Raw genomic sequence first — 25,908 nt, 5'->3', positions numbered from 1 at the left:
TGAGCTGGGCTCTCCAGACCCAGGGACTCATTTCTGGATCGTCTGGGTCAACACTGGCTGGGACACGGACAATCCTGGTTTCCTTCTTTGAAGACGCAAGCCAGCCAACCTCTGTAACCTACTTCACGCAGTTTTTCTTAATAAAAATAACCTCAAAAGAAACAGAAAGAAGAACAGTTTGTATTCTGGGGTGCAAGACTTTTATTCCTTTCTTGCTTTCTCCCATCTCCAGTAGATCAGTGACTCTATTATCTTTTCCTCCAAAGCCAATATCTGTTTCTCTCTCCCTCTTTCCTTCCTTCCCTCTCTCTCTCCCTCCTCCCTTCTTCCCTCCCTTCCTTTCTTCCTCTCTTTCTCTTTTCAGTTTCTGTTCTAAAGGCATTTAGAATTAAACATTCTGTTACTACTTCCAACTCAATGTACCAAAATCACACAGCTCATCTTCCTATGTAGCCAGTGGGTTCACTGCTGGGCACACACAGGGTACCTAAGCAATCACCTTGCCCAGAAGTACAAAGCTGCTCAACAATATTTAGGTGTGGACCTATTAGGTGCCAGTCTCTGTGTTAGATCAGAACTAAAAGTGACAAAGATGAGCACACCTAACACCCAGATCTCGGTTTCTGATACCATTTTCCAGTAAAAGGAACCAGGGTTCCTGGGACAAATGGCTGATTCTGTAACTGGGCAAGAAATATACAAGATGAACCTGGAGCATCTTGTGGTGACAGAAAGTAAGAAAGGGCTAAAGAAACAAACAAACACCCCCAGCAACAGGGGCATGTCAAGAGACAAAGGAGCCAAATGAAAGAGCTCCCAATGGCCAAAGCTAGAACCACGTGAGCAAGAAAATAACAAAAGTAACATTGGATTATAGTCCAAAGTATAAAACAAATGTCTGTGAGTCCATACTGATAAATAAAGATTGGATAAATAAACAAATGGGAAAGAAGAAATAAAATCTCCTGTGGTAGAGAATTTCAAATAATTTATGTAGATACTCTGCCTTCAAGGCGGTGGAACCTAACTCCCCACTCCTTAAGTGTGGGCTGGACATAGTGAGGTCCTTTCAAGGGAATCCCAGTTAAGGGACAATCTACAAAATTCCTAACCAATACTTCTCAAAACTGTCAAGTCATCAAACACAAAGAAAGTCTGAGAAACTGCCATAGCCAAAGAAGACATGACAACTAAATGTCATGGGCTATCCTGAATGGGATCCTGAACATAAAAAGGACATTCAGTTAAAAAACAAGGAAATATGAATAAAGAATGGACTTTTAACAATAATGTATCAATATTTGTTCATTAATGGTAATAAATATATCATACTAGTATAAGATGCTAACAACAGAGGAAACCGTGTCCGGGGTATATGGGAACTCTCCGTATTATCCTGGTGATTTTTTTGTAAATCTAAAACTGTTCTAAAATGAAAAGTTTGATAAAGAGTAAAATATAGTAATGCTGTAACCATGCAATTATAAATAAACTGTTATATTAAAAAAATAGTGTCTAAAGACCCACTCTTTGCTCTCGAAAGAAGATAGGCACGTAGGCCAACTGTCGATACAACAGGTAAAACATTGATATCAAAGTCAGCCTGGGGAGCTAGAGGAGTCCAGAACAAGGGGGCTTAGCATGCTCATCCAGGCTAGGCTCAGAAGGGGACTATCTGAGCTATGACTTGGTGTTTACCAGTTGCTTAAGTTCCTTCTGAAATTCTCTAACTTTATAAGCAAATCTCTTGTCCAAATGTTGGCGTTTCACTGTTGGACTGATATCACATTCTTTTTTCCTACCTTCCAAGTCCCTCTCTGTTCCATTAGGACAATGTAGCTAAGTATCTTTCATGTTCACCACGATTATTTCTGTTCTCCTAGGATCCAGAGATGGACTTTTACCCTCCATAAAATGTTAAACATCTCACCATAGCTTCAGAACTCTACCAGGTAGGCCTTCTCCACCCGCCCACTCTCTTCTCCACCTACACTTTCAATTCTATCCTCCTGCTCCATTCCTCCTCTTCACCATCTCAGCCCTCAACCATGTACACTCCCCCACCCCCGCCACACACACACACTAAATCCAGACTCTTCTTCCATCTTTCTACTAGCTCTCCCATCTTTCCCTTTTAATGTATAATTCCATCTTTCCCCCATAGTAACAAACCCTTCCTCCCTGATTAATAATTCCCACCTTTCAACCTACCAACACAATTCCAGACACACCTCTCAAAAGCCTACATCTGCTGTCTCGTAATCATGTTTTAAATAATTACACGTCTAGATTCTCATCCCTGAAACCCATCCCCACACCCTCTGATCCCAGACTAATAGTTCTTCAAGCACAGAGACAATGTCTGTTATGCCTAGAACATCCTAAAGCCAATTTGGAAGCACACAGGATAACATTGACTAAAGGCCTTAATAAGTATAAAGCACAATTAACACACATTAATACCATCTCTTTGGCATCATAAATAGGCCAGCTGTAAATGCCACCAACTTGGAAAACCATCTAATAGTGAAAACTATTTCTTACAAATTAATTTCAAAAGGCTATAGGCGGTTAAACAGCAATGCATAATGGTTTCATGCCATGGTTATTTTGCTGACATGTTGATAATTACTTTAATCAGTGATGTTATCAATGTTTACAATTCAAGGATCAACATATTTCCTTCAAGAAAATGCTAAATCAAGGTAGACAAAAAACTCACTTGAGTATCTGATTCTATTCATTTCTTTAGCAAAAGAAAACCAAAAACCCCAAAAGCAGCTAAACAAAGGTTTTCAGTTCACCAATCAGTGCATATTTTATTGTGACAGTTTGCTGCCACTGATCAAGGCCACAGGTGGAGCCAGGCATATGTGGCCAATTCCTAAAACCACCATCACGAAGTTCACGGGGTGGCCTGGAACGGTCTGTCTGGACGTGCTGCTTGGACGAGGGCTTTCCCACTGCTGAGACGAGTCACTCACAGCACAGGCAGCACAGAGAGGGTGTTACATCAACAGTTTCACTTGCTGTGTACTCTACACTGTATTTTTGTGGGGATTTTGTGTTGATCAAAAGCAACAGCCCAAGAACTTAAGAGTCAAAGAATTTAGCTCACTACATCAGGGACACACACACACAGACATGCACACACAAAGAAAGCTGCAAAGGCACTTCCCCAAATCCGGGAGGTCATTTTAGACTGGCAGCCAATTTAAATCCTGTTCAAGTCTTTTTGTTGTTGTTGTTGTTGAGGAAGATTAGCCCTGAGCTAATATCTGCCACCAATCCTCCTCTTTTTACTGAGGAAGAGTGGCCCTGAGTTAACATCTGTGCCCATCTTCCTCTACTTTATATGTAGGATACTGCCTCAGCATGGCTTGATAAGCAAAGCACAGGTCCACACCCAGGATCCGAACTTGCAAACCCCGGGCCGCTGAACGGAGCGCACAAACTTAACCACTATGCCACCGGGCCGGTCCCCCTGTTGGAGCTTTTTATAGATGACTGGAACATGTGTGTACGTGTGCTTTTCTCCGGGGGTGGGGGGAGAAAGAAGAATTTAAAGCCACAGGGTGCACTGCACCAGGAAACTGGACATTGAACCATGAAGACCAGAAGCACATTGCTATGTGCAGCAAGTCTTGATCCCACTGAAGCACTGGGCGCTTTCTGCTCCTGGTACTCTGAATTAAACCACACTGAGAACACAGAAGTCTGCACAGACTACTAAACCATCTGAGTGGCCCCCCAAACTTCTAAAAGCAATGATTTAACCAACTTGCTGTCACAGTTTGCACTGGACCTGCTGCTCTCTAAGGAAGGGTACGTGTTTCTGGCCTGCTGGTATCACACCCCTGGTTGGTTGTATAAAAGATCCTCCCACCTAAACATGGGGGGGTGGGGAATGGGTTTTGTTTATGAAGTTGGAACTTTGCTATTTGACTCTATAAGGATGAGGAAGGGTTTCCTCAAAACAGAAAAACCAGCACGTCTCACATGTGCATCTCTCCAGCATCTGCGAGGATATGACCAATGACACCATGAAAACATGGTGCTCTAAAGAACTCCTTCCCAGAACTCCGCAACCCCTTAACTTTACCTATGAATTCAAGGACTAGCATGCCATTGTCTTCGACTGGAATTTCTGCTTCATCTACTCAAGCCAAAGCTACATTGTACTTTTCCAAAGGGTAGGCAAATTATAGAAATGACTGAAACACAAACAAGTAAACTAAGGAGGTGATCCAGAACCTGTGAGTGCGAAGCAGACCCGGGGTAGTGTCTATAGAATTCACTGCTCCCTACAGCTCCAACTATTCCTTTCTCTCCTCTTTATCACTCGCAGAAGAAACAGGGGGCTGAAACATGATTCTCCCCACTACCCAGAAATTCTCAAACCAAGAGCACGGTCCAGGGACATTATATCTTCTGAATGTACTGGCAGCCCCAGGAAAACCAGCCAATGGGGTGAGGCTTAGGGGAAAGAATGGGATCCTTCAGGAACTGGAAGTGCACAGTGATTTGCTGCTCTAGTTCCAAGAACCGGCAGCTCCCAAAGGACAAAAAGGTAGCGCTCCAAAATGTCATTTCTATGTTGGTATTTAGAACTTGGAATGGCTTTTCCAATAGAAACAATGCTAATAGATGGTGGTTTGGTACCCAGGCTAGTCAAACAGCAGTCTCTCGGCTACATGATCAGCTAAACAGGCTGGTTTGAGAACCTGACCACAACTTAAAATGTTGTTTCTATGGGAAAACACATTCCACGGCAGGCAAGCAGAGGGAAATTTGGCCACTCAAACCTATGGTCCCTGCAGCTCTAGTGAGCTGCCCAGTGAGCTGTGAGAACTGAGCATCTTCAACTCAGCCACTCCACACAGGCCTGAGAGGGCAGCCAGAATCGGAGCTTTCCTGGCCCCAGGTCCAGCGCCATCCCCCACCCCCAGCACGAGACCATTAGGGCCAACATGTGATATTTGTCAGTGCATAAATTAGGGATTTAAAAAAGGGGGAGCATGAATATGCTAATCCTTAATATACCTGATTTCTTTTAGATACCAGCAACTATGAGGTAAAATTAGTTACTCAGGACTGGTTCACAGACCCAGGGTTCAGTGAGCCATTTCCAGAAAGATTGGCTTCCAGACAAAGTAAGGAAGCAGGTCAGTTTTGAACTCATTTAATGGCTTTAATCTCGGACTCAAGTTATTCAAACATTTCAGATCCCCTGGAACTGAATAATCACCCTCTCTTTTGCAATGTGAGCTGAGACAGAGAGTTCAGACTTATCTCTATAACCCCACCATCAGGCACAACACTTGAACCTTAAATGGTCAATGAAGGTTTGGGGTTTCAAACGTACGTTCAACTAAGACAACATGTTAGAGAGAATTCTGCCAGAGTAATGAGTATTTAATTTATTGAAAAGGTAAATATGTTTATAAGAAATTAAATAAAATTAAGGAATGAAAAAGATAATTACTACTAAGAAATCAGTACCATTTCATCCACTATGTTTAATTTTTAAAAATTAAAATGACAAATCGAATACATAAAAGATACCCACAAATAGAATTCATGGGGAATGAGAGTCAAATTTTTCCACGTTTCAGATGCATCATTTAGAAACATTTTACAACTACAAAAGCTTCAAAGGTCTTGTATCTCAAACTCTATTTCATAGGTGTCAACAGGCAATGGGTCTTTTAAAACGTTTCTCTACCAAACCCTTCCATCAGAAGAGAGACAACACTGTGGCTAAGGAAAAAGGAAAAAAAAAAGAAAGAAAAGAACTCATTGATAGAGTTGAAGTCTCTCAAAAGTCAGAGGAAGTTAGCTAAAAGCATGCAGCTGTTGAGATTATTTCATAGAAATTAACAATTCACAGTATTAGGGATCAAGAACTTAAGTTTTTTTTAACCTTTGTAATTGAGGCAAAGTTGTAGGCATTTATTTCTAAACATTTAGATATCTGGAAAACTTTGACTAAAAATAGTCTAATTTAAAATTGAGGGCATTTGACTAAATCAGGAATTTATCTAGTCCATGAGGAGACACTGTAGAATAAAGACAATAATTAGCAATTTTCAAAGAACTTTATAATTTACCAAATGATCATGTGATTTTCCCCAAAATCCTATCAAGAAAATGCATGGCTGTGCTCATTTTCAGACGAAGAAACTAAAATTCAGAGGAGCGAAGTAATTGTTCAAAGGCTACAGAACGGAAACATGTCATAAATCACTAATTAAAAACCAAAAGAATTTATTAATAAAACATTCCAAGGTTAGTACTAAAGATTTTCAGATTAGGGATTAGAAAGATGTTTCCATAAATACCCTAAAGAGAATGTTTTCCTTTATCTAAACGAATTTGTGCATAATTTTTTTGTGCTCTGGGTTTCTTTTCTTAGGCCTGCAAAAACAGAACTTTTAAGACAGATCTTCCAAAGTATATTGGAAAAGGAAAGCAACAGGAAAAGGAATGCATTTTAGGAGCACTCACTCCTATAGATGGGTTCTTCTGTTTCTGAAATAGCTTCTACAGGGTGACTATCCTGTCCTGTCCCCTTTGGTCAAAATCTCTCTCAGCTCAGGGCCACCCCGGTGGCACAGTGGTTAAGTTCGCATGCTCTGCTTCAACAGCCCAGGTTTGCCAGTTCAGTTCCCCAGTGCAGATCCACACTCTGCTTATCAAGCCACGCTGTGGCAGGCACCCCACATATAAAGTAGAGGAAGATGGGCACAGATGTTAGCTCAGGGACAGTCTTCCTCAGCAAAACGATGATTAGTGGCAGTGGATGTTAGCTCAGAGCTAATCTTCCTCAAAAAAAAAAAAATCCCTCAGCTCTTAACATGTTTACTGTTTAGAGGGATGGATGGGTGGGGAGCAAGGCAGAGATTCAAAACATGGATAATTCAAACCCTACTCATAGCTACCATTGGAATGTGTTTTGTACACACACTTGAACATGGGTGTGTCTTGTCTTTTGAAAAGTAGATTTAAGCAAAACTATCAGGTCATTCTGTCCCAGCTTAGGAAGACAATGAGTTTCACAAAGACCAGGGTGACCCAATGATATTCTAAAAGACTTTCCAGATTCAGGTCTCTATGACTTCATTCAGAGGCAGCTGGCACGCTGTCCATTACATGGAAAAAGTGTCAACTCTCATTTCAACTGCCAGCACGGCTCTTCCCTGAAACCCAATATCCGAAAGATTTCTCTCTCAGCCTGAGTGATCCCTGCACTGTCCTCGCAACACCTTTTGAGCCCCGGGGAAAGGGTGACGAGATTAGTGTTTCAAGCTATATTTAAGCAGACTGGGCGCTAAACGCCAGCACAAATGTTCAACATAGAGAAACCTCTGAGCAGCAGATGATGCTGTCAAAACACAGCGAAAGACATGCACCCCTTCCACCTCCTAACATACCTAACAGGTTTCCAAATCTATAGCAGCTCCCAAAGACAAAGCTTCTATTCTAAAAACCTGTCAGTTTACCTGGAAGTTTGACATCACCTAGTAGAAATACATCAGGTCTCACAGAACAGCATCCGTCTTTCACTGACATGAAACACACAGGAAATACAACTTGCGCATGCGTGCGCGTGCACACACACACTATCCTCCACAAATCCTCAGAGTGAAGCTCCTGGCACAGCTCTTATCCCTGCATCCCCTTCCCAAGGGGAGCTGGATATGCCAGGGTTTTTCAGAATCTTTCATTTGAATCGCTGAAGCTGTACTAGTTCCTATTTCTTTTCATTTGTTTCTTCCAGTCTTATTGAGACATAATTAGCACACAGCACTGTCTAAATTTCAGGTGTACAGCACACTGATCGGACTTACATATGTTGTGAAATGATTACCACAGTAAGTTTAGTTACAAGTTCCTATTTCTTAAATAAAAAGAGTGTTCCTGAGAAACTAATGCTGAAATGAGGGTACAAATGCTCATTTCTGAATGTTAAAATATGTGCAAACATCGTCCTTACACCCATAGTCCAAAATCTTACCAATTTTTCATAAAGCCCTTGCCTGAAACTCCTACCGTAAAATAAAAATAACACATTGAGTGATTCCATGTTGACCCTCACGAAAGATCGTGGGATGAGGGAGAGGAAGGGACCCTTGCAGAAACATAGCCTTCCTTGCCTGCCTCCTCAAGTCCCAGCTTCCTTCTGTGTAAATTTTCCACAATTTTATAACTCCTAATAGCTAATCCTTAGTATTAAATATTAAATAATTTTTCCACAACCCTCAAAGTTGTAGGTCAGTTTAGACAAGCGTGGAAAAAGCAGACCTGGCAGCATTGCAGACAGTGCTGGCCATGAAGCATTGAGTGTAAGTTCAAACCTAGGTGTAAAACTTTACAGTATTAACAAATGAATAGGAAATGACAGAATTGAAATATTTCCTATTCTGCTACCCTAAAGATTAATGGATCCAGACAATGATCATCAATGGCTGATAACATCACAAAAAGGAAGACTAGCAGACATGCTGCGCCTCCCAATGGAAAATACATATACCACTTATAAAGTCTTCTCGCCAAAAGAATTGATTCTGAATTGGATCAAGCCTACAGCTCTAACTAGCAAGTCACAGCAAATACAGAGGACAGAGGAACACAGTAAGTACCACCACCACTGGAATGCAGTCGTCACTAGACTGGGAGAAACTCTACAGCACTGTACTCCAAGTATGCTTAGGACTGGCCAGTGCTAGCCCACATACTATATATTACTAATGTAAATTGAGATAAGGAGCTTAAACTGGAATGTCAATCATCTCACTGCTTCCTTCATCCAGAATGTCTTGCTATGAAAAAAAATCAGCTGAGCTAAACAGTGTGCTTAGTGCCATACTAGATTTACATTCTGGCACATGCTTCTCATCTCCTCACAGACTGTTAATACGCAGCTCATGGACTGACATTTTAGTAACAGTGCTCTCTACAGGACATGAACCAATTTCTTTTTTTTTCCCAGCTTTACTGAGATATAATTGAGAAATAACATTATGTAAGTTTAAGGTGTGCAAAGTGTTCATTTGATACATTTATTTATAGAAAAATTATTACCACCATAGCATTAGCTAATATTTTCCACCCTGTCCCATGGTTACTGTTTCTTTTTTGTGGTGAGAACATTTAAGATCTATTCTCTTAGCAACTTTCAAGTATATACTACAGTATTATGAGCTATAATCACCATGCTGTACATTAGATCTCCAGAACTTGTTTATCTTATAACTAGAAGTTTATACCCTTTGACCAATATCTCCCCATTTCCCCCACCTTCTAGCCCCTGGGAACCACCATTCTACTGTCTGCTTCTCTGAGGTCATTTGGCTTTTTTAGACTCCACATATAAGTGATATCATGATAGTATGAACTGATATCTTTAATAAATAAATTACAAGGAAAACAAATAACAGAGGGACAATCTACGTATTTAAAAATATTTCAGACATACCAATCAATTATAAAATATGAACTTTATTTGGGTCCTGATTTGAACAAACTGTAAAAAAACAAATAAATAGAATTTATAACCTAATCAAGAAAATTTAAGTCTTGGCTATTTGACAATATTTTAAAAGTTAAAGCTAATTTTAAATGTAATAGTGGTATTGTGTTCATGTTTTTAGAGTCTTTATCTTTTAGAGATATATATTGAAATGTTCACTAATTAAATCATTTTTCAGGGATTTACTTCAAAATAATCTGTGGCACAAGAAAGAAGTAGATAAAACAAGATTGATCATTAATTAATAAATGCTAAAGCTGGAGCTTCATTGTCTTACTATCTCTAGTTTGGTATATATTTGAAATTCTCCATATTAAAAAGTTCAACAACCACAACAACTTTGCAGCAGCACCTGGCCTAGCTCATCCTGATAACCATACCCTCCTACATACCATCATGACACCACATTTTTGTTTTCTTTTTTCATTCACCTGAAGAACCACTTTTATCTGTTATTCAGCTCAACATTCTTGAGAGGGATGGGCCTCTCCATTTACAGATAATAACAGCCCCATCCCAACATGTTTACCATCTTAAACAAGGGGCAAGATCCAACCAAAGTGTTTCTATCAATCTCAAGCACGCAGCTACCAAACAAGGTTAATGTTCACTAGACGAGGAATCCAAGAACAAATGACTAAACCACACTTGTGCAAATAATTAAGCAGGTCAGCCCAGGGGATGGGTTCCCTTGCGCATTTCAACCACTTTTTGACACAATTCATTTTCATAAGGATACCTTATCCTTCTCTATGACAAACATAAACCCATCAGTGAACAAAAAATAAATCTGAAGGGAAAGGGATCGATCTGTATCAGGTCCATAAAAGTGCTAAATTCTGGCTTTTCTGTTCACAAATGGAAGAATTCTTATAGTCATGGGAACTATGAAACGAAAGGAGGAAATCATTTAGCAAGGAATGCTGGTATGTTTTCTGATTCTCCAACGTGTGAGAATGTGTGTTAACCTATTTTCAGGGAAGGGCCCAAATGCAAATGAGCAGTTAAGTCAACCCAAGGTCAAACGAGACCCTGGGGTCTAGAATTCTGTCAACGGTCAACAACGTCTGTGTTAAGTCAGAATTGCTGACAAAAAAAAAAGAAGGAAAAAATGGCTTGCATATTCTTGTAAAATTCCTGAAAGGTTTTCCAAACTTTAAAAAGAAAAGTTTATTCTGTTATTTGAGGTTTCTTTCTTTCCTGGGAAGTTAGGAAAGCTCAGAAATTACCTGATATTTGTTTGCTTGTTTTTATATTTGTGCTTTTTTATCAACTTTGATTGTATTGGTGGTAGTTTGATTTACCCCAAGGGGATGGGAGATATTAGGTCATCTGAACATTTTTAATGAGAAAGAGAAAAATAACTATTATCTGTTATTGAAAGCATTCTTATTTTTTCTCATTTTTATAGGCTGTGAATGAACATGAAGCAGCCACAACTTTTTAGAGTTGACTGCCAACCCAGAGGTTGGTACGCAAGGGTGCAGCTATAGGCACTCTACCAAAGCTTTGCCTAAATCAAGACAATGTATGTTTTGTTCCACTTTCCCTGATGTCGATTAGGTTAAGATCTCTTGAAAGCCAACTCTCATTAAAATCAAAATGGAAATCACTCAAAGAAAATGAAAAAGACAAAAAAATTTTCAGTTTCTCAAGAGAAATAGGGCACCAAAGAAAAACAACAAATAAGAATCCCTTTGTACGGAATGAGCATTATGTGGCCGCACAGCATGAAGCCAAAGGAAGGGAATGCTCAGTTGGAAAGAGGAAGCCATGGCTCTTCTCAGGGGTGGCCAATCTGAGTCAGCCTGGCCCCAAATCGCGTAAGTGAGGCCTGCCCACAAAGCGCCCGGGAACAGCAGTAATGACAGTGTGCACTGGAAGAGTACTGGCTCTATGGAACAGGGAGCTTTCTCTGTTTGGGTGCAAATGTGTTGTGTTTCCCCACCCTGCCTCCCTTCCTTTTCTTTGCTAACCGAACTCTTCTTTCCTAAGAGGGACCCACTCCACATGGCTCAGGCCTGGCCAGCCCAAGCGCCCCATTCCTTTGGCCACAGTGATGGGCATATGATTAGAGCCGTGCCAGAGTTCTCCACAAGAACAGATATGTGGCAGCTGGGAAAGAGTGTGGCTTGGAATTACCGGTGCTCATCTTGGCTACCCAATCTTAACCAAACCCTTATTCTGATAAAGTCAATTAAAGCACATTTCAAAAATGGCCAATCACCTCACCACAAAACAGTCTTAATTCCCAGGGTATCTCTTTGCGCTGCTGCCAAAGAAAGCGGTTTCAGGCCAGTCCTTCCATTTCCTAAAATCGAACTTACTTTTACAAAAGTTCTTGAAAACAAAGTGTTCATTGGGAAGGAAACAAGGCCTGTTTGCCAGATCTGCCAATAAAAAAAATGCAAATGTCTTTGCAGGAGGTGGGGGGGGGGCACGTATTAATAAGGAATGATACTTAGTAAGTTTCTTTCCCAATAAGGGCAACACAATTTGAGGGAAAAGGAAATTGAAAAATAAAAACCTTATCCAGTTTAGGCATCACCAGATCTCCACAGGCAAAGCAAGTTTCCACTCAAATTATATTTTTAAAATTTTTGAAGTTCAAGTTTGCTTTCTATGTTTCTGAAAATAATCAGTTCCAAGATGAAAAAGTGGAGAACGTGGTATCCAGATACAAAAGAGGATCTAACTTTTTGCATTGGCCATAAAAATCCAGCCTCTTTGTACCACTCCACCCCCTCATTCTCCTTATCTGTAACAGAATTATAATCATCCTCATCGCCATAGCTCAACGCATCAGGCGCTGTGCTAGGAATGTGACATGTGTTACGTCATTAAATCTTAGGACAACCCAGAAAGGTGAGTATTACAACCTTGTTTTACGAGTGAGGAAACTGAGGCTCAGCTAGATCAAACCACTTGTCTGAGGTTCCTTCCCAGTAGGTGGTGGAGCCAAGATTTGACCCCAGGCATGTCTATGTCCACACTTCCAAGCCTCCCCGAAAACATGACCAATATTTATTAGTGTTCATTGAAAATGACTCCTCAGTCCTCTAAAATCCAGTCCCACAAGCAATACCACTCTACCCAGCTACCCACAACCAGGCTCAAATAGGAAACAGTGTGAGGTAATTATAACGTATACCCCAGCCACTAGCTCTGGGTTTTTATGACTGAACTGCCAAATCGCTCCTAGCCAACTCTTCGGGAAAGGTTCAGACACTTTCTCAGATTCCAGCTAAAACATCAACTATGTGGCCCTGGGGAGTACAGAGCTCACAGGGTGGTAATGGGATATAAAATTTGCAAACTTGAGGTCAGTGGCCTAAACTCTGGGGTGTGAAGCAGCAGTAGTCCATGAAAGACGAAAGACTATTTGTCGACTTGAAGGTTGCATATCAAGTTCTTCCTTGCAAAGCGCTTGTCCACATCACCTCAGACATTAACCCCATCAGTAAAGGGAGAGGAAGATATTCCAAATGTAGTTCTGCCTGGAATCATTGGAAAGAAGATAATAACATCAACCTGCTTGAGACAGGGTCTTCATTCTGAGAATTATTCATTAGGTCCAATTCAAACAGTCAATGCTCAATAAACAATTATCACTTGGATCAGGCTGATGTTCTACAAAATTCTATTGACACAGAAGAAAACAAAAGAATGTAAGATTTTTTTCTTTATTGCAGACTTATTACATGAAATCTTCATGTATAAATTAGTAGTTTGTATAAATGAGTCAGCAAGTTATAAGACAAGAGTCTGAGCTTAGAGATCTAGAATTGCCATGGCCCATCCCAGGACATTTGACGCTCTAATTGTTAATTAGAAGTGTGATTGCGGGGGGCGGGGTGGGGAGTTACCCTTCAGACCCCCTCACTACTACCCTCACTGGCAACTAACTCCCTTTAAAAGCCCATTCCACTCAACCCCCCTAATCTGGAGGCTTCCACTGACGGCAAGGTAGCACTGAAGAGCTCAAACTCTAGCCCCCAGCCTTCCATCAGAGTTGACCATTTAGAGACTATCACCCTGCTTAAGGCCAAACAAAGGAGACCAAGAAAAACATGATGTCCATATGATGCAGGGTTCTTATCTGCAGCCCAGTCACCCTCTCAGGGTACGAACGCAAAAAGGAGGCACAATCTCCTACTCAACAACACACATCTACTTAAATCGGCTCTTGCCACCGTGTGGCTCAGCTCCCACATCTATGAAGTAGAGAAGAAAATAAGTACTTTGAGCACTTTTTAATGACCCTTCTCTGGGCCTCGGTTTCAGCATCTATAAACTTCTAATGTCTGTCCCACTATCATGCTAATTCATGATATTTTCATAAAGATGGACGATCTGAGTATAGAGTAAGATCTGAGTCACGACTTCATATGCAAAAAAAAAAAATTAAAAATAAGAAAGCCTTTAAAAGTAATTCACCAAAGGCACCAACCTATTAGGGTCTGTTTACATGATCTTATAAATGAGCACCCAGTGGGTAGGGGAAATGGTAGACAATGCACCATTATCCATAGAGAGTGGGGATGCACCAAACTTTACATAGCACCATATACATAGGTGCATAATAAACGATGGATTAGCCTGCTCTCCCACTATATTCCTGTAAATGTTTTTACAGAAATCTTTTCTGGCAATCAAGTGTCTTTCTTTCATGCCCTGACTATCCTCCAGAAACCCTCTGTCCCCTGAAGAGGCCACAGGTCGCCTGGTCCCAATGCTGCCAGGAGTGAGGGAGTTGTCACCAGTGTCTGTCAGAACCCGGCACCTGCTCTGTTCAGCCCAGGACCACTGGCTGACAGGATTCTTCACTCCAGAACTTTCTCCCAACTCCCTCCTCCTGCCTCCTTCAATCTTTCTCCTGCCCTTCCCTAACAAAAACCTTACATCTGCCTTTCTTTTTGAACATTCCAAGACCCCCAATGAAAATTTAACATTTTACTTAAAACTTATTTTTCTTAATGTTTTAACCCTTATTTGGTATTCCTATTATTCCTATTTTATTTGTAGCTCAGTTTATGAAGTTACCTACAAGAAGAAGAAAAAGATGAGACGATAATCATGAAGAAGAAAAAGAAAAAGAGGAAGGAGAAGATGTCAATGAGAAAGAAGAAAAAGAGGAAGGGGAAAGAGAAAAAGGAGAAGAAACAGAAAAATAAAACAAAAACCTGTCTCTAGAATACATTCTTTTTATTAATAGAGATATTACCATACTTCAGTTCAAAACCAGGAACTTAACAGCAGACATAATGTGTCCACAGGGCTGACATAAATCCTCTCTCCCAACACCAACATCACAAAATGGTTGTCCTATATTTGGACTTAGATGTGTTTGGATACTTATATTTAAATGTAAGTATGACTGATGGTCTAGGAATTCACGATCCTTCAGAACACTGACCCAATCACTTGTCTAACGGAGCAGCTCTCCCACTCCGAGCCTGCTTGCTGTCTGGAATACATCTTCGGCTGGGAATGGTGGAGATAGGGAATTTTCCTTTCTCCCTTCCGTTCTGAGGGGGCTGAATAAATAGACTCAGTGATAACTTCAACAAAAACGCCACTTGAGAAAGTGGTAAAGTCACAAGAACTTAAAACTAGGATGTGATATAATAGAATATTGGATCCACAATCCAAACTTGACTATATTCCTAATCCAATTTTCTTCAATTAACAACATAGCTACTCCATTTATGACAAAAATAAGAGTTCAGCTCTTATTATGGAATATTAATAGAATATTAATTCTATTGGCAATTGCACATCTATTTTTATTTTTGACTGATTCCCTCCCAAAATGTTTTTAAAAATGTTTTAAAATATATAATGTTTCTGTATATTTAATAAATATATAGAAATGGGGCTATTAATAGAAAGTAAAATTCAAAGCAGAAGGAATGAATAAGATATCAAATACCTAAGTTAATAAATTAAAGTGACTGTGCATTAAATGTGTCCCTGAGTTTCTTAGAAGCTAAAGGAAAAAGGAGAAAAGTTGGGAGTTTCATAATTCTTATATATATATATATATATATATATACACACATTTTTTTTTCTTTTTTTTTTGCTGAGGAATATTCACCCTGAGCTAACACTCACTGCTAATCTTCCTCTTTTTTTTTCTTTTTTGCTTGAGGAAGATCAACCCTGAGTTAAGATTAACCCTGAGTTAACATCTGTGCCAATCTTCCCCTACTTTGTATGTGGGTCGCCTGCCACGGCATAGCTGGCAAGCAGTGTAGTTTCGCCCCCGGGATCCGAACCAGTAAACCCAGGCTGCCGAAGTGGAGCACCGCACTTAACTACTAGCCCATGGGGCCGGCCCCCTATAATTCTTATATTTGCAAAATCAGAATTAGCCCATTTATTATGAACTATAATCTTATTCCTGGGGCTTGTGAGTTCTTTAAATGTGGAACTGTGGACAAGCTAAGAACAATGCCCTTAACATTTATCTAACAGATCATGGAGTCACAGTATTCATGTTGCATTTTTCATTCTGAAGCATCTTCAGTGGGGAACTAAGTCCATCAGACTCAATCAAGTTACAATCAAAACATCTGATTAACCTTCTCAGAACCCATTGTCTTGCTGTGGTGGCTAAGGTCTAAAGATGTCCCCCCAAATTCCTCCCCTCCATGCAGACACCTGCTGCTCCCCACATTAAGAGGAGGCGTTATTAGTCCACACCCCAGAACCTGCTGAGGCCTGTGACTTGCATGAAATTCCAGGCCATGCCATTCCAGGCTAAGTTTGAAGAAAGTCTAGTAGCTTCTACTTCTGTGCTCTTGGGAGCCTTAGCTGTCTCGTAAAGTCTGGCTCTGCTGCTGGAGAGTCCACACAGAGAGGCCATGTGAAGAGGGAGACAGTCTGAGACCATCTGGAGGAGAACCCAGAAACCCAGCCAACACTGATAACACAGAGCCCATTTGAGCCCTTCTAGCCAGCCCTCAGCTATTCAAGTCAGCTCTGTGGTCAACATATGGGTTAAAGTGTGTGACCAGGGTCAAGAAGCTATTGTTCAAGATCCAGTCCCAACAGACACTACCCTGAGGAAGGCCTGGTCGCTGCACCTGGGGCTCAGTTTCTCCACTTGAAAACACACACACAGTGGCTCCATCCCCAGGGGCAGGCCCAGGCAGGAGACCACAGAAAGAGAGCTTTAAAATCTGGAAGGCCCCAAGCAGAGCCAGACAAGTGGCTCTTTGCTTCCTTTATTCCCTTCCTCTGTCCGTCCATTTGGATAAACCACACCAAAGCAAACAGGGCTGCAGGCGCCATGCCACAGAACCAGAAACACAGGTGAAGAAGTCATCTTGCTCATTCCAGCCCCAACAGACATTGTGAGGAGCAGAGACAAGATTCCCCACTGTGCCCAGTCCAAATTCCCGGCCTAGAGAATGACGAGAAATAGTAAAATTGTTGTTTTAAGCCACTAAATTTGCATTAATTTGTTACGTAGCAATAAGATAACCAAAACACTCACAAATGAAAGTAGTTTGTTTCACTGTAGCAGAGGAACTAGGAACGATTTTGTTTCTCTTTAGTTTTTCATTCACGGTGCTATAATGTTTTTATGTATAATATGTTTTACTATCTATGGAGGTGGGAACAACCTGGGTGCCTCCCCACCTTTGCCTCTCACAACCAAGTAGTCAAGTACTGCCCATGTTACTTCTGGAACACTACTGGAGCCTCTTCTTCACCCCACCACTGCCATTGCTCAGGCCATCACCCACTCTCACCCTGACTCCTCCTCCATGAGTCTCCCAATCTCCCTGCCTCTTGTCTCCCTATTCTCTAAACCATACACCTTTGACACCCCCACCAGTGGAAAGATCTGCTCACGTCCCCATCTGGGAATCCTTCAGTAACTTGCCATCCTCACCTTTCACAACAGTCAGAGAGTAACATTATGTGTCCTTTCATCCCTCTCCCACCCCTGACGGTGTCACCACCTAGGAATAGGAACAAAAGCCTGCATACTGCATAACTCCAGGGGACGCTACTTTCATAGGCTACACTATGAACTGTGCTCCTTGGAACCCTGCCCAACTGTACTGAACGCCCCTCGATCCCAAACACTTCATATCCTTTTCACTCCGTGCCTTTTTTGCTCCCCTTTGTCCTTTCTTTCTCTGCTATATTTCCTCCAACTTTTAATTTATATAATTTACCTTAGCCAGTCAATCAACAAAAATTAGTCAATCGATAATTGTCTACTGAACACTTATCATGTGCCCAGTTCCTGGTTATCCCTAGTGATAAAGAAAACAAAAAGGAACTCTGCCTTCAAGAAGTTCTCAGTCCTAGTAGATAGTCATTTATTTATCACCTCGACGAGAGGTCAGCAAACAATTTCTGAAAAGGACCAAATAGCAAGTTTTGCTGGCCATACTGTCTTTGTCTCAACTATTCCATTCTGTCTCTGTAGTGTGAAAGCAGATACAGATAATACATAAACAAATGGGCATGGCTTTGTTTCAATAAAACTTTATTTACAAAAACAGGCAGCTTGGTCCACAGTTTGCCAACCCCTGATAGACTTTCTCTGTGAAGTCTTTTCTGATTAATCCCATTCCTACGACGATGCTTCCCAGTCACGTGATTGCATCTGCCTTCAATAAATGTGAGTGTTTCCCCACAGCAATAACAGGGGAAGATTCTGGGGAAATGAAGGTATCAAGAGTATGGAAGTAAGAAAGAAACTTTCCAGGTATAAGATTTATTATAACTAAGGAGCAGTAAAATATACTTATTAAGAGCACCAACTACAAAGGTAGATTTCCCAACTCCATATCTTAATAGTTTATGTCCCTGGAGGAATTATTGTAACTCGGCATCCTTCAGTTTCCTCATCTGTTAAACGGGCAAGTAGGTATGACCTTCCTCATAAAGATGTTGTATTAAATGAATTAACATATGTAAAGTTCAATAGTGAGTGATATATCAGAGCCTGCTATTCTTTACCATTATTGCTGCAATTTAATGTAAAAATTACATTACACTAATGGCTCTGAGCTTACAGGCAACCAAGGTAAAAAAAACAAATGAAACAGAAAGAATTAAATAACTCATCATATTGGTAAAAACTTAAGACATATACCAGTTTCCCCTGAAAAGACAAACATCTCTTCTAACTCTCTTCTGAGAAAAATTTCTCACATGGGACATAAGAGCAAGGATTCTAAATGAAATAATAAGGAACCAGCTCAGAAGCCCGGGCAGTGCAGAAGGACGGTGCCTGTGATGGTTACCTACCACCCTCCACAAAAGTTCAGGGGATAATACCAAAATATACCACACATGCCATCCAAAGACCTCACCAGCTCTGACATTCTATAATTCTTTCTGTATTTTATTAGTGTCTTTGCAGAAATGTTAGAGAAAGTTCCTTATTTGACAAAATATTACTATGCTACTAACTATACCTGGGATGTGTGAACTAGCACGAAGGAATATTAGGAATTTTAAGTGGAATTTTACCAATGTCTTAGTCCTGCATTTTTGTCCAAAGGAATGAAAAACCAAAACCATAACTAAAATTAATGGAGAAAGAAAATTTAATGCTCAGAATTTGTCTTTAAAACTTAACCTTTGCATACCCTCAGCTCTCACAGCTGTAAAAGGAAGCTCATAAAAGGACCCATTTCATAGAGATGCTGTGAGCATCAAATGAGTTGCCGTATGTAATACATGAGGGCAGTGCTTGGCACATAAACGTCATTTCAATGTTACCTAACACTACTATGATGGCTACTATCATTTGTTTTTACTTAATCCTAGACGTCACGCCCTCTGCTACTTTTCTGTTGATTGCTGGTTCTTATAATGCATCTGCTTCTCCTACCAAATATTAAGATTTTCCAGGCTAAGGGCTGTATGTCTCTGGCATTCCATAGGGCTATATTCAGGCTGGCATTCAATCACGGCTTCCTGAATTAATGAACTCTTTGAAATCCCATCTAATGGTAAGTTAGTGTCAAAATGCCTATGATGGGATTCTTGTCTATGATGGTTTTACAATCTAATGGGAAAACCAAGCTTAACGAACTTGAAACATTAAACTTTCATGTGCCTGCCATAGAACTCAATCCTGATACATTACTGACTGCAGCTTTCTCAAAAAATTTCATGGAAAAGAAGGCTAAGTTGCTTGAATAGGCCTATTTGTTGGTTTAGTTTCTAGAAACAAGAAGTTGTTAATATGATTTATTTCTATTTCAAGAAAACGTATTTAACAACTTATTTCACATTGAAAATTAAGGCTAAAATTCACAAATTGGCTAGGCTTGTTGGTCGGCTTATTATAGGAAAAAGCAAACAAACTACTGTGAATACCCTAATAATCTGGCAGTATATTGCTTGATTAGAATCTTTGGCATAATGCTATCATCTTTTTAAGTATCTGCTCCACAAGATGACAAAGGAATGTTTCAATATTCTTTAAAACTCCAAATAAGCTTGGAGAGATGTCTGTACTTCCATTTCCATCAACCCTGATCTCATCTCATGTAGGTTGATGTATGTTTTAATTAGTTTGTAATACCAACAAGTTATGCATTTTTGTAAACAACCTCTAAGTTTTAGAATGTTACAAAATGAGTCACATAAATATTTTGTCTCCATCTTCTTGTTTAAAATGTGGAATTGCTGAAAAATTCTATTTAAGAATATCTTTTTTTAATGGTGTTGCAATATTTTACCTTAATCTTTTCAATAAACGCGAGGACAAACCATACCACTGCAGGCATCTTTTCCCCATACTTAATTATTAGCCTATCTGACTTCAGATAAAATCTTAAAGTCCTCTTTGTAAAGTCAAACGGACTTTATAAAGTGTACAGAACTTTTCCTGTGTTCCCTGTTAAAGTTCTTTATTTTAATAACAGACTTCTGTGTAATTAATCCCTCGGACTCTGCCGTCACATAATCTACCCTGTGTGTGAACTATTCCATGTGTATTTTTCTGGTAACAAGACCTCTAGAAAAAAATAAACAAATAAACAAAGACCAAAAGGAATCACACACAAGGGGACAAACTGTATGAAACATAACCAGTCTCGTACACTTATAAACCAGGCAACAAGGATAGAAGTTCTCAACCCATCCTATCAGAGATTTGGGAAAAGGAGGTTTAAATCTAAAGAATTTTTCCCTTGAACAGGAAACTGTAATCTTCCTTATTTGGGAGCTAAAGCAATAATGCAATCATAAATAAGTGGTACATAACTACTGCTATTCAAGTAGAATACTGTGTGTTTTTTTAAATTGACTTGTCTCCGACGCTGTTTGTCTAATCACAAAAGTAAAGAATCTAGCTGAGAAAAATTCTTGTGAACTGAAATTCAAACAATAAGGCTAGGATTGCATTATTTCTCATAAAATCTTTTCACACGTTAAGCAATGCACAAGCAAAGGAAAACTACTATACCTTTATTATTTGAAAACATTTTTGAAACTTGCAAAATTCTCATTTCAAAACAGAGAAAAATGCAATTTTTGCAGAGTGAATGGGGACCACACTCATTCCATAAAAAAAGGATTTCCTGTAAAAACAGAAATTGGCGATTTAGTCTAAGAAAACACAGTGAAAGCTGGGAAGAAACTTGAGGATGCTTAAATTTCCACTGTGGAACAATTTCTGCTGCCCAGTGGGAAGGAAAAAAAAAAACCACCTGCAACAGGATGGGAGGAGAGGAAGACAAGCGAGGACTACACACCCAGAGAGGGGAAAACCAGGCAGGTCCCTAGTTGGTGAAGCAAGGGAGGTGACAGGAAAGGAAGGTATATCCCAAGAATGGCAAGGCAAATTCTGTAGTCACCTGTCACATCAGAGAAAGACAAGAAGGCAGCATTTGTGGGAGAGACTAGACCAGCACAGGGCAGACACTGATGAGTCTCAAGTACCTTTTAACTAGAGGAAATATTAGTGAGGTGCTGAAAGTTGCTGCCACCAACTGGGCATCAGGCAGACTTGGGGATTACAAATCACTTTCACTTCACAAACTGTGCATTTCCATCAAAATGGTAAACAGGTTTAACTGTAGTCAAAGAGGTTAGTTTTGAAGCTGGTAATATTTTAACTAGCAAAAATAGAAATTTTAAGCAATAACTGGAAAAGACTGCTTTTCCTGATGATTTCTACAGCAAGGCCTGGTTAAAAGACTTATTCATGTGCAACTGTAATAGCAATAAGCAGAGAGAATACATTTTAAATGCTATTCAAATTTAACGTAAGAATTGGTGTTTGTTTAAAATCTATCGGAAAACCTTTGATCCAGCAATTCTACTTTTATTAATTTACAGCATATATAAATTTGCATATGTATACACAGGGGCACGCAGAAGAACATTGGTAAGAGCCAAAAATTTAATACAATCTAAAGAGCCATCATTAGGGAACTGTTTCAGCCACATTGTGGGACTCTACACACCAAGAGAATGTTTGAGGTAGATCCATGAGTTAATAGATGGATGCACTAAAGATATACAAAAGTGAGCAAGGTTCAGAAAGGTATGTACAGTATATTCAATGTATTAAAAAGGATACACACACATATACGTTGTATAGAGATAATATATATATTTGTGTATATACATATTATGTATATATATTCGTATATGTGTGTGTGTATATATATATATATATATGCCTATAATATTTCTAGAAAAATACACAAGAAATGGTCTCTGAGAGGTAGGAGAAATACTTTTAAATATATATCTTTTAAATTATTATTTTTTACCTCCCCAAATATACACATAAAAAACCCTGCAGATAACATGAGAATTACAGAAATAAAAACCCTTATATTATAAAGGTTCATTATATTATATTATACTAACATATAAATTATTATACTATAAAGATTAATTATAATTATTTTTAAGACCTTTATATATATGTAAAATCTTAAAGATAACATGAGGATTAGGAACACTCATAACTACTGTTTTGTTCATATCATGTTTTTAGGAGGGCTTTATGAATAGCTTGAGATAGGGTAACATCTGTTAGTGACCAAGTACTGTGAGGAACACAGAGAGCTCTCTCTCCCTAATCACGAAAAATGTAAAACCCAGCAGAAATAAGTGCTAGTGTGAGTAAAAGTGTGGACATCCCGTTAAGCAACAAAGCTTAGTTTCTGTTCGCACATTGAGTCTGTGCCTCCCGAGGAAACAGGCCGGTTGGTGATAACACACAGAGATGAGACAAATGTCTGGCCAGGCTTAATGTCTCCCTGCAGGCATCCACTGAATCAAACCCCCACTTCCTTTCTCTCTATAGGAGCAATGGCATCAAGCTTAGATATTAAGATAATATTATATAGCAGAAATATTTTTTGAAGGAATAATGCAGGACTAAATCAGGTCCTTTTGAGAACATACGAAAATCAGAGTTTTAGTCCATCTATTGAACTTGCCATGGGCCTTGCACACAGGGCAATAAACGTCTGCTGCCTGATCAGGATCAGGCTTACCATGATAAGTAAATTTCCTTTCCAACACTGTCAGAATCCTGGATTTATTTTCCATAGAGGCCAAAATGGAACTAAACTAATCATAACTATTTCCTGGGGTCAGAAAATCATGCATATTTTACTACGGCCTAAGTGCTTGGCTCTGAGAATCATCTTGTTCCCAGTCTAGACCAGGACTCAAAAACTAGTCTGCTCCGTTCGCTGCACTTTTTCTTCCCTCCCTGGGCGGTACAAACAAAAAGTTCGCTACATATATAATTAAAAGAGCCCATCACCACAAAGAATATGTGAAATGTTCAGCCACAAATCCGAGTGGACAACATTGCTTGGTCACGCAGGGCCCTGTCATCAAGCTACAGAACTACTCAAAAAAGAGCAACAACGAGAATCGTAAGAACTTCACAGAAAACCTCTATGTATTTACTGTCTGGGTTCATTTAACAGGCTCCTCCAAGGAGATAAAATGGGTCATTTACAGTCTATCCTGCTGCATCTATGGAGGCCTGAATTTAAACAATCTCAGAAAAAGAGATTTCTCTTTCAATCTGAGCAATTTGAAGGGAAGTGGATTCCCACCCTTCTTCAACTCAGGGAACTGACAATCCCTATACAGTCAACCTGCCTAATTTCAGTATTTCCTGCTGAAACATTTTCTGTAACAGGGCCATAGGGAGCCGGTGAAATGCTCAACTGCATGTACAGAACACATACGCTGTTGGTTAAAACACCCATTTCACGCCGGCCACAGCAGCATGACTGCCCCAGTGAAATGAAGAGCTCCTATAACCCAAAACCAAGTTCTCGGAAACTCTTGCCCTGCTGTGCTTCCAGCGTAGACATCTGAAAAGCAGTATCACCCAGAAAACTCAGGGTTTCTTCTGAGTTTTCTCTGCCTGTGTCTTCTCTGACCGTCACCGGAATCCCTTCCTCTGGTAGCTCCCTTACAAATAGCGCATCTGCAAAGATGCCCGCAAGGAAAGCACTTTCCCCTCAACACAACCGGAATTGGTACGGAGGGAAAGGAATGGGCTTCTCTTCTCTCAGTCGCAGCTCCTCCCCTTCTTCCTCAAAGAACCCTTCTCGCCTCCCAAAATCTGCCTCGACAATGGCCCAAGATTCCTTTTAACCATAATCTCGCCTCTGGGGCAGAAATCCTTAAAAAGTAGGAGCAAGGTGGTTTAGCCTCGAACGTGGGGAGGACTAAGTAACCCTTGCACCTCGAACGTGCCCCCAGGAGGTCGTCTCAAAGATCCTTCTAGTGTCGTGAATCGACTTGGTCAGTTCCTCTGGATCTTGATACTCCGGAGAGGGGGGAAGGGAGACCCACCCCAAAAGACCTGGCCCGTTCCATTACCCTTTAAGCGCGTCGTGTCCTCCGCCGCCTCTTCTCTTGGCCCGGCTGGCTCTGGTTTCCTTCACGTTCCCAGCCTCCAAATTGGCGTCAGCCCCATGGCTCGTGTAGGACGCTAAGAGCACGGTAAATCCCAGGGCGACCTCCAGCAGCCCCCCTCGCCGCATGATGCCAAGCGGCCGCCGGCTCCCGCCGCCTCTCGCCGCGCCCCGGGCTCGGTCCGCGGCCGCCGCTGCGCCCTTAAGCGCGCCGCGCCGCCGGGGTCCCGCTCTCCCGCCGCCCGTCCCCCGGGCCGGGCTCCTCCCGCCTTCTCCAGGCGCTGCTCCCACTTCAGGCGGCCCCTGCCAGCTGCAACAGACAAATCGCCGAGGCGGGGAGACATTCAGGGCATCGGGATGCTGAAGCTTCGCGGTCCCCATTCCCCAGCCCAACCCGCGCGCCGCCTGCGCGTGGCGCAGTTACTTTGGGTAGGTGAAGACCGTTCGGTCCACAGCTGGCGGAAAAGCCCCGGCGGCAGCCGCTCCAGCCAACCCCTCGGCCTCCCCGACACCGCCTGAAAAGCACGCCGCACAGTACCCATGTCCCGAGCGGTCCTGAGCCCCGGGGCGAGCTCGCTGGGTCTATTTTTTAATGGCACGAATTGCGCGCCAGGCGCACTCTGAAAGCCCCAGCTCCCCAGCCTGTCCTCTCCGCCAAGCCGCGGGGCTGGAAGCCCGCCGCGCCGTCCCCGGCCGGCTCCGGGCGCTGCCACCGCCCCCCGAGCATCTGACGCGGAGCCCGGCACCGGGAGCCCCGGGCCAGGAAGCTGTCAGGCAGGGGAGGGCCAGCGCCAGCTGTGGACGTTCCGGGACAGCCCCTCACCCCAGTCCCTGTCCCTGCCCTCAGCGCGGCGCAAACGCAAAAGCCTCCGTGGCTGGAACGCCAGCCCCGGTGTCCGCCCGACCCCTGTCGGGACCCCGGCTGCACCCACTGGAGAAGCGGCGACTCCGGCTCCCGAGGCGGCGGCGGCTGCTCCTCGGTCCTGGCCGCGGCAGCCGCTGCCCCGCTCCGCCCGCAGCTGTCCCAGCTGTGGCCGCCTGTCCGCCTGTGGCACCCACAGTCTCTGCCGCGGCTCCCGCGGCCCCCTCCTTTCCCCACCTCTTCAAGTATCGTCTGCGCAGCGGTTTCTCGCGAGAGAAATACTTTTTTTAAAAAAAGAAAGAAAAAGAAAATGACACCCCCTCCTACATCCCCCTCATCACCACCCCACCCCTCGGCCCCATCCATCCTCCCTTTCCACTCCCCTTTGCCAGCCACCGCCTCGGCGCGGGGGCCTCCCTCGCTCGCAGGATTAGCGCGGCGGGAGGAGGCAGAGGTGATCGGGTTCTGCCCGGCCTGGGACTTTTCGTTTTGGGGTGAGGAGTTGAGTGACTGGGGAATAAGCCGGGTAGCGGTTTAGCCCGCTCTGCGGCTGGGAGGTCTAGACCCGAGATCAGCCTCTCCCGTGATCCGGGAAGCCCGGGGGCGCGGAAAGCTGTGCCACCTGC

General features: G+C 41.8%; 1 protein-coding gene across 1 annotated transcript in view; it reads right to left on the bottom strand.

Annotated features, from left to right (window-relative positions):
• FBN1 (fibrillin 1) overlaps positions 1 to 25,515 on the bottom strand; it is a 227,109-nt gene extending 201,594 nt beyond the window's left edge. Inside the window, exons 1-2 of the mRNA XM_014852866.3 lie at positions 25,353 to 25,515; positions 24,386 to 24,730 (exon numbers count right to left, since the gene is read on the bottom strand). Coding sequence (XP_014708352.1) covers positions 24,386 to 24,549 — 164 coding nt within the window. The 5' untranslated portion in view covers positions 24,550 to 24,730; positions 25,353 to 25,515. The remainder of the gene's footprint in view (positions 1 to 24,385; positions 24,731 to 25,352) is intronic.
• Between the last annotated feature and the right edge of the window lie 393 nt (positions 25,516 to 25,908).

Source organism: Equus asinus, chromosome 2 (assembly GCF_041296235.1).
Source record: "Equus asinus isolate D_3611 breed Donkey chromosome 2, EquAss-T2T_v2, whole genome shotgun sequence".
Taxonomy (NCBI): domain Eukaryota; kingdom Metazoa; phylum Chordata; class Mammalia; order Perissodactyla; family Equidae; genus Equus; species Equus asinus.
The sequence above is the reverse complement of the archived record's forward strand: the minus strand, read 5'-3'. Positions and strand labels throughout refer to the sequence as shown.